Source organism: Olea europaea, chromosome 21, assembly GCF_002742605.1.
Source record: "Olea europaea var. sylvestris chromosome 21, O_europaea_v1, whole genome shotgun sequence".
Lineage (NCBI taxonomy): Eukaryota > Viridiplantae > Streptophyta > Magnoliopsida > Lamiales > Oleaceae > Olea > Olea europaea.
In genome coordinates this window covers 15,086,695-15,096,202 of record NC_036257.1, presented here as the reverse complement: position 1 = coordinate 15,096,202, position 9,508 = coordinate 15,086,695, and the positions used below count along the sequence as shown (strand labels likewise).

Genomic DNA, 9,508 nt, shown 5'->3' with positions numbered 1-9,508 from the left:
TTAATTTAACAATCGTTGGATAAATTAATTAATTGGATTTGTTATTTATATTTTCGAATTAATTGATTGGATTAATTAATTCACGGACCGGGTTTAATTAATTGGATTAATTAATTATTGGACCGGACCGGGCCGAGCCTGTTTGGGTTTATATAAATATATATCTAGGGTTTGAGGTCCATTAAGGTTTTCATTATTCTTGCTAGCACAAGAGAAAACCCTAGAGGCTGCAATCAAATTCTCTGTGTGGATCACCGTTGGAGGCTGGACAATTGGACAGCTGTGGTGGCGAATCAAAGTTGTGGAACGAAAAGAAAAGCAAAAGGATTGCAGATCTGGAAAAGGTACAATCCTATCACAATTCCTAACCAAACACAATGAGATCTATTGGATGGGAATCGAAATATATTTTAAATTCCGCTGTGCATGTATAAGTAGATTCCCAACAAGGTCCCATCTTAAGAGCTGAACCTTTTAAAAAGAAGTATCCAAGTCTTTACAGATTTGTCTATTTTTCGACATTTAACCAATGGGGATTTATCCTTAACATTCTCCACAAGATGATAGCTCATTTGGGAACATCTGGAATCCATGTGCTCATTCTAAGTCTTAATCAAATCGAATTGCTTGTTTGAGTTTAATGGTGTTTGATACCATATTGAAACTTGAGGTTTATCATAAAAAGTCAATCATCTTAAGAGTGGTTATTGGTCTACATTTCAGTATTAAACCGATGTGGGATGCATCCCTTAACAGTTTGGTTCTTGATTTTAAGTGTTCTATTACAATGCTTGAAGTTTGAATTAGTAGATAAGATGTAAAAGAGGGATCTTTATATGGATTGATGATTTTCCTGTTGTGTAAATATTATAATTTATCTGAAGTGGTCTCCCTCCATGTGAGGGGTGGACACCGTTATAGACACCCTAATGTACATGTAGCATCACCCATATTATAAACATCCCTATAAATCAATGTTTGTATAGTGTTCTTCATTTTAGGGTTGGATATATCATTAGTTGCAAGAGAAATGAATTAAAAGTCATGTGTGTGTTTCTGAATAGTTGTGTTTAGTCAACACATTTACTTGTCAGGACTCGAGTTAATACTCTAGCAACTGACATTTTTCTGCCTGGATATCGGTGCCTTTTTAAGCTGAGAAGAATTACATTGTACGGATGGAAAGCCCGTGAATTGGGCTCTTGTGATATTGGCTAAGATGAATCCGTTAGAAGGGGTTTACATTCATTTTTGCCCACATTCTTTTAGCACCCAGCAGAACTTCTATAGTGCAGAGTATCAACTATGTGAAGAAGAATACCATAGAGAATGGAGGCTTGGGCATTTTGCTAAACAAAATGTCAAGGAAAACTGATGCCGTTTTGATGCATTATCTATCTAAAAAATGTATATTGGATTTACCCTTGGAAGTGAGCCCTTTGTGGACGGTGTTAAACATATTGATGATGGAAAACTTGTGAATTTTTTTTTCTCAGGCTCATACTTGTGTACCTTATTTTGTAGAAGGCAAGCATACCAGCTGCCTACTTTGTGGCAGTATATCTGATTACACATGATAAAACAAATCCTATTTTTCAATTATCATTTGGAGTTCATAGCCATAAACTGTGGGAACAGTACAAAGATATTGCTTATAGAATTATTGGTGGCAATGAATAAGACCTTATATATTCTCCTAAATCAATATATCTCTCCTATCTTCAGAAAAAGGAGAAAAGAAATTAATTCTTCTCTGGATAATAGAGCCTTTCTTACAAAAAAAGGAAAATATGATGGATTTCGCCATATGCATCTTGTCAGATTACAAATTCAGACCGAAACTCTGCAATAAAGAACAGCCATTGAATTTCAGAGTGGGAAACCAGAAAGCCATAAAATGGATTGTTGTGCAGCATTATCACTGAATGATATTTTAAATAAATAGACGTATTCATTCTTTTTTAGAAAGGCATTCAGAGTAGCACTCCTGTATTTTGGATTATTTTTGGGGTTTGGTGCAATTCTTTGGTTCAGATCATCATGCTTCTCAGCACATATTTAAAGACAGGCTTTTGAATAATCATATTGTCCCATTCTGCCTCTGGTTTAAAGGTTGCATGAAAATAACAAAAAAATAAAGGAACCAAATATATTTTAGCCTTTAAGTCCTTTTTCAACATGCGATTCATTGTCAATTACTTGTGTTATTCTCTTTTATCTGCTTTAGACATGTTTTTGAAGAGAATCCCCGAATATTTGGTGGCATTTTGGAATTCTGAACTCATGATTGCTTTTGTTGTCAAATTGCAATGACCTTAGCTTCTTTGGTTTGATGTTTTTTCCATCTTTCATACTGGAGTTATTAAGCTTCAAAGAAACTTCTTCATCAGTTATATGCTTCTGTAGACTGTAACCATCTCTCTGTCTTTAGGTTGCTAGGAATGCACATGTCCCAGTCATCTTGGATGCAGGTGGAGTTGATGCACCAATCCCCATAGAGCTACTTAGTTTTGTTGATATTTTGAGTCCAAATGAGACTGAGCTTGCTCGTCTGACGAACATGCCAACAGAAACGTTTGAACAGATCAGTCAAGCTGTGAAAAAATGCTATAAAATGGTGAGTGACAGTTGTACTCGAGTTTTTAGTAACAGCTAATTATGGAGTTGTTGCTATCAATTTTAGTTTCTCTTCGTGTTTTTCTCCCTCATTTTTGCTGTTCAAGTTATAGAGTATAGATATTCCTTTTTCTTCAGGGTGTTAAGCAAGTTCTTGTGAAACTTGGAGATAAAGGGTCTGTTCTTTTTACTGAAGGAGCAGAACCAATTAAACAACCCATCATATCAGCTTCAAAAGTAATTGATACAACTGGAGCTGGTGATACTTTCACTGCTTCTTTTGCTGTTGCTCTTGTAGAGGGAAAATCCAGAAAGGAATGCTTGAGATTTGCTGGTATGCATGGTAATATTTTCCTCCCATTTTACAATAAAGTTTGCTATCTCACAAAATCCTTAATGATTTTCAGCTGCAGCTGCTTCACTTTGTATTCAAGTAAAGGGAGCTATTCCAAGCATGCCTGACAGAAAATCAGTTTTGGATCTTCTTCACTCCCTTTGAGGACGTTCCTTTTTGTATCTTAGTGCATCTTGCTTATAAATAAGAGGTATTCCTCTGAAACAATTCTGTACGGTCATTTTTCCCATTTTAGTGCCTAAAATATGTTCTTCCTGCACCTATAACTGGTTGAAAATTGTAATTAAGCTCATACATTAGTGTTCTTTTCCTTTTTACTAAGAAAAAAATGTCTTCCTAGGGATTGAGTGATAGGGAGATTAAAAGGGAGAAAGAAAATTACAGGATAGAAAAGATGTCAAGAACATGCAAAAATACAATCAATATCTAGCTAGGAGACAAGACTGGAGGTCTGGATCGAGTTTGAAAACAGAGGGCTTTAAACTCTTTCCCCTGACTTAACATACTGCCCCTCAAGAGGAATGGTATTGTGTAGATAAAGGTTAGTGTTATACATTTATTGCAAATATGGATGGGGGCCTAAATGTCAAGAAATTATGGTTGGGGAGCTAAATGCTCATATGTATAGATTGGGAGGCCTCCTATGCTATTTTTCCAAAAATGAGAAATTGATGCTGATCTTTTGTTTAGTACGAAATAGAAAATTTAATGATGTAAAGCAAGTAGAAGAATTTTTTTTTTATATTAAGCGGGCAATTAACAGTAATATAAACTAAAAATTTGATAACCTAGATGTTCCAAGACCTGGTAAAATACAATTTTGACATTATGAGAATGTCGATCAACACGTTACCAAACTAAAATTGTTGAATTGAGTTTTCATTACTTGAGAGTTTTGCAATCTTCATTTCTGATTTATTTATTTTTTTCAAAAAGTTGTGTACTTAGAGTTCGTTGTTCTGTATGATGCCAATGACTCGAGGAAATTTTTTGTAGGCCGGCACTTCAACTGTTCTTAATTCAGGAAGCTGGAGTGTTTCAGTGTGCTTCTGAGTAACTTTCTGTCATTTCTAGAGTTCGTTCTAATTTAGAGTTTCTTACTGCACAATTTAATTTTACCTGTCATTTTATATTTAATTTTTGTTGAAGATGCTATTATTAAAAGGAAGAGTTGCATGAAGTAGTGGACTTCGTTAGTTATATACCAGGAATGAAGTAGATTACAAAGTTTACGATTCATTGACCTCTGATTGTGATTATTAGGATGCTTGCTATTTCTGCCACCATTGTTGGCCATCGATAAATCTTAGATCCTTGCTTAGGTACCAATTTTGTGCGAATTTAGATTTTAGACGAACACAGAAAAATACTCGAAAGAATTTACAGTCTTCTTAATAGGTATTCGAAGAAGAAATATATCTCCTGGTATACTGCTAATGACCTACTTGTCATCTTCTTCTAAAAGAAGCAAACAATCTCCTAATAAAATGATAATGACATTTAGAAAATGTTGATATAACTAATATCTTCGTAAAATAAAATAAAAAAATACTAACACTAATGCCATTTCCCTACATCATTGTGGCTATAAAATGGTTTAATACCATTGGTGAACACTTGTAATAGCTAAAAACCTTCATCTTTGATGCTCTAGTTTGTTGTGCTGCTGCTACTTTCCTGAGCTGCTGCAATATGCATCATTAGTATTAGTGCGATGATGCATTGCATCGGGTAAGTTGTATATTAATCAGGTAGTTTCTCTGAATATAAAACCTGGTTTTCTCCATATTACCTTGTTTGAGATCCAACAGTATACTTGTGTTGATTGTCAACAACTTCTTACCCGAAGGGGCAGAAAAAGGAGTGAGACACTTTACTTTGTTCCCATTTTGGTTCTTGCTCTTGCAGCCAGATTTGGAACAATGATATCAAAGTCACTAACAGTCCATTCAGCAACTTGGTTATCAGACCTGTAAATCTCAGTTCCTAAATCAATGGATGACCAATATCTGTCTGCTGGTCCAGTTCCTGGATCCTGGCACATCAAAGATATGAAATACTGTAAGGAAATAAGATTCTATTAATTTCTAATGTCAGTATGACCAACTATACTGTTATATTGGGTGTTCCATACACATATTCGGTCGCCTAATATTCTTTACTGTGTAAAGGGGTTCAGGTGTGAGTTTTGAGTGTGTGAGACCTGTCAATCTTCACCTCTGTTATAGTGAATGCCTACAACAGGAAGGTGATGTAGCTCTCACGTCAAGGGTGAATCAATATAATTTTCTTTTATTTGTTTTCGTTTCTGAGAATATTGGTTTCCATTATTGGGGTGGATTGAAGAAAAAACTGAGAAACTAAGGTTCATACCTGGTAGAAATAAAGTGCTTGTGAAAGCTTCCCAACATCAAGTTCCCAGGTTTTGGGATCACCAATCCTGCCTTCACCCTTCTTTGTAGGATATCCATACTCTCCCCAAACTGGATGGGGTAAGATTTGCAATATCTCTTGAGGTTGAGGATTACTATAGGGATCACAAAAGTTATAAGGCTCCTCAGGGTGTCGAGCATTGCCAGGAGTACAATAAACGTGGTAAGCCTCGTATGGAAAATTTTCCTCATCTGAGCGCTGAATACGAGTTCCATTGGGAAGGGTGTGGTACGGGGGGCAGGATTGCTGACTAGTCGGTTTGCACCACGAGTCTATGCTAGGATTAATTATCATCTCACTGTATCGTGTAACATCTGTTGTCACGTCCCCGTTGCAAGGCTGCCCATTATTCTTCCAGCAGCTGCCGATGTCCATTAGGTAGAACTGGCTTCCTGGACCCCCACCGCGCTTTATATCTAACGTGAATTTTACGGTGAAATTTGGCGACTTGGGAATCTTTGGGAACATTTAGTGAGAAAAATGATCAGTAATGCAGAAAACGAAGATGAAACGAATGAAAGTTATGCAATTCATTTGCAATTTGATCCATGGCCATATTGATGAACCACCTCATCTAACGAATTCTATATGAGGCAGTTCGGCATGGTATCAAAGAAGTCAAAGGTCATGAATTCAAGCCTTTTCTTGTTTTTATTGTAAATTATGTACTTGTCAAATATTGGTAAAAAAAAAATTAAAAAAAATTGAATGCAATCCGCCATGAATGAACATGCTGAAAACAGCTTAAGCTCTTTGATGGGTGATTCAACACGTATTATGGTACCGTTGTCATTATTCCTCTTGTTTGATAGTGATATCCGCCAGAGAACCCTGTTGTAGCATCTGCCCTTAGGTATAGCATCAGCCATGGGTACTTTGAAGATGTCTTGAGAATATGATGAAATTTCCAGCTCCCTTTTCCAATTTCTTTCTCCCAAACCACTTCGTAATATGAAGAATCATTCTGTGTGATGAGTTCTTTTGTAACACTAGCAGCAATATCCAAATCCCATGTCCCATAAAAATCCCCTCAGGTTGTTTGTCCCATGATCTTCGTGCACAATCGTATAGTCGTGGTAGATCAATGGCATATTCATGCACCCTTTTCCGAAGCATGGGAATATGGAATCGGATTGGAAGGGATAGGCTTTTCTTCCATTGTTTGGGCAAATAGCAGCTAATGTATCCATGTTTCCACTCTTGAGCATTATCATCCAAAACTGCCATGGCTTTGGCTTGTCTTGAACTTGACATTTTGTGCCCAAATATATCTGCTTCCATGCCGCGTATTGGTTCACATCAAGAGGTTCTCTTCTTCCTCTGGATGTTGAATTTGATATGCCAAGCTTGTTGTCGCTCTCATTCACCTTGTGAACCAGCCCGACTGTTTTTCCAAGATGATATGAACAAAAGAAACTTAGAAAGCTGTGTGGGTTGAGTTCATTAATGATGTGTTTGGTACATTGGACTCAAGAACGAGGTTAAGGAAGAGACGCATGTTGTGCAGAAGTCGGAATATTAGGTTTTGAGCAAAATATAGAAGAGAAAATGAACAAGTGGAATTAATGTGGTTTGACAATTGACCTTTATCCATGTTGTAGACAAGTTCCACTAATACCATTTAAGAATACAAAAGAGTTCAAAGTAGTTAAACCAATACCCTCTATAACATACATATTATTCTGGATAACACGAAAGAGTTTATTTTTGGTACGTGTTATGAGCAGATATGGTGCTCGATCTTGGGTCTTATGTATGGGTCGAATAAGTAGAAATCCTTTGTTGCACGATTTCAGGATCAAATCCAGGCATATCTTGGTAGGACCATGCGAACACATCAATGAACCCCTAGTACTCAAACTAAAATTTCTGCACTGATTGAGCCTACAAAAGATTTCCAAGTCATATCACAAGACTATCTCACATATTAGGGTACTTTGATCAAATCTACAAAAGTGGATTATATGAGTCGGTGCACATTGAGGATGGCTAAATAATAACCATTCTTCGTGTGACAATATAATAAATCCTCTTCCTATATGGGATAACACAAAGGCATCAAAACAACACAACATAAATAAAATTTATCGTTTGTGCTATAGAGTCAAGTTCACCAAGTGCAAGATAAGCTTCGTCTTGGTGTTAATTTAAGCATTGATTATATGTATAAACAGGTATAAAAAGACTCACTAGGTGATGTGGAATTGTAGAGGTCAAAGCAATCTGCATATCTTGGACTTCCCATATTTGGAGCTTCTTCACCAACCTCATTGCATTGATTCCATGCCTCAATAGCCAGTCTAAGACCATCTCTTCTCATCCCGGGATCGCCTACTGCGGATATTTGTGCAGAAACAAAGCATTCGTGTACTGCAAAAATTGAAACTAAAACTAGCCCACAAAGTTTTTGCAGCAACATCATTGATATCAATTAATTTGATTATTATAAAACTCTCTCTCTCTCTCTCTCTCTCTCTCCATATATTCGTTTTATTGAGACTATATATATATATATGATTACTGGCAGACATTGTTATCCTTGAGGGTTAACCTATTGTCCACAAGTATTCCTAAATATATGTATATGAGTTTGTGTAATATATGTATTTAACATTTGCATTGAGACAGCCTGGTGATTACTGGCAGACATATATTGTTATAAGTTAGGGTGAACATTTTATCCACAAGTATTCCTAATAATCTGTAAAATTCACAAGTATTGCCAACTTTGAGAATAAGTGATTGGTAAGAAATTTGTGGCAATTATATTCTTTCATTTACTTCTACCTTAGGAAAGCATATTACAACTTGATGTAATAATACAAGAGGATTTAGAACTCTCTTGTAGGTCCCAGATACATAAACTTCCTAATGTAAAAACGATTTTGGTTTGTAAACAGAAAGTAAAAATCGTAAAATAAGAAAATAAGATTTTTCGACCGTAGCCCTGAGGTTCGGCGACCACTGTTAACGCCTAATCCTCATTGAGTATCCCTAAGAATTTAGCTTGAATCCACTAAGAAAGCCCTTAAAATGAGCAAGAATGTTACAGATATGGACCACAAAGGTTCGAACACAAAGAACCTCTCAAACTCTGATCTCTCTCTTTATAAAATACTCACAAAGAATACTTTACACTCAGTACACCATAATTTCACAAAGAGATTACACAGATCATCAAGAAGATGAATTTACAGAGAGAATTTCAGAGAAAAACCACGAAGAAGACGAGAGGAATTCCAAATAAAAAACGATCTGCCCTAACCCTAGAATGAAGAGTCCAATTAAATGGAATACGATCAATCAGCTGATCCAACGGTCCAGAGTACACCAAGTGTCAGCCATCCATTTAAAATGCACCAATGCTCAAAAAATAAAACACGCTTTCATCCATTCCAGAATTTTCATTTAATTGGATCAAAGGACCCGATTTACTTGGACTGGCTAGGCTGGACCATAAGTAATAAGTGGGCTAAAAATGTAGCAACCCATTTACATCTCTTTTCCGAAAGAAAAAAGGAAAAATGATTTAACTCTTTCGCAAGGCGGATTTAGAGGTGTAAAGCAAATTAAGCCAGGTTGAATTGAGCAGGTCGTACAACAAAATGCAAAGGATGGTACGGCTTGTGAAAGTCTACGTCAAGTCCGAATATGCCAGCTTGTATGGACTGTAAAAAGTGGGGAGTGATGTCCATCACGATCAAGAAATTTTTGTCAACTTTCTTTCTTTTTTTTTTCCCACCTTAAACAGTAAGCATATTACAATTTGATTCAATAATTGGAAGGGATCTAGAGCTCTATTTTCCAAAAGATAAAAGGAAAAATGAAAAAAGAGAACAAAACCAGATTTAGAGGTATGAAGTAGATTAGATCAAGTTGGATTAGATGGGTTTTGCAACAAAGTGCAAAGTATGGTGCAGCTCGTCAAAGGTCTACGTGACGTCCATCACAATCAAGAAATTTGTGGAGACTTTCATTTTCTTCCACCTTAAACAACAAATGTATTACAACTTGATGCAATAATATAGAGGGGACTAGATCTTTTTTTACAAAAAAAAAAAAAATCCTAATTCGAAAGGCGAATTTAGAGGTATAAATTGAATT

The 9,508-nt window shown here is 36.1% G+C and overlaps 2 protein-coding genes across 9 annotated transcripts in view; one reads left to right on the top strand and one right to left on the bottom strand.

Moving 5' to 3' along the window:
- Nucleotides 1–9,508, top strand: part of LOC111370860 (ribokinase-like) — a 22,943-nt gene that overhangs the window by 8,413 nt on the left and 5,022 nt on the right. The window contains exons 2-7 of one of the 8 annotated variants that reach the window (XR_002698505.1): nucleotides 2,432–2,617; nucleotides 2,755–2,950; nucleotides 3,024–3,161; nucleotides 3,312–3,512; nucleotides 3,968–4,024; nucleotides 7,615–8,031. Coding sequence is in view for 1 of the 8 variants with exons in the window: in XM_022992758.1 (XP_022848526.1) it covers nucleotides 2,432–2,617; nucleotides 2,755–2,950; nucleotides 3,024–3,115 (474 nt within the window). In the remaining 7 variants the exon portion in view is untranslated. Of the gene's footprint in view, nucleotides 1–2,431; nucleotides 2,618–2,754; nucleotides 2,951–3,023; nucleotides 3,162–3,311; nucleotides 3,513–3,967; nucleotides 4,152–7,578; nucleotides 8,032–9,508 lie in introns of those variants that run through there. The other 7 variants (XR_002698504.1, XR_002698506.1, XR_002698502.1 and 4 more) reach the window with 7 other exon arrangements.
- LOC111370859 lies at nucleotides 4,339–7,844 on the bottom strand. Its single transcript, XM_022992757.1, is given in 5 exon segments — nucleotides 4,339–5,006; nucleotides 5,345–5,860; nucleotides 6,189–6,437; nucleotides 6,439–6,788; nucleotides 7,595–7,844. Coding segments are annotated over 5 exon segments (1,509 nt in total). The 5' UTR covers nucleotides 7,827–7,844; the 3' UTR covers nucleotides 4,339–4,844.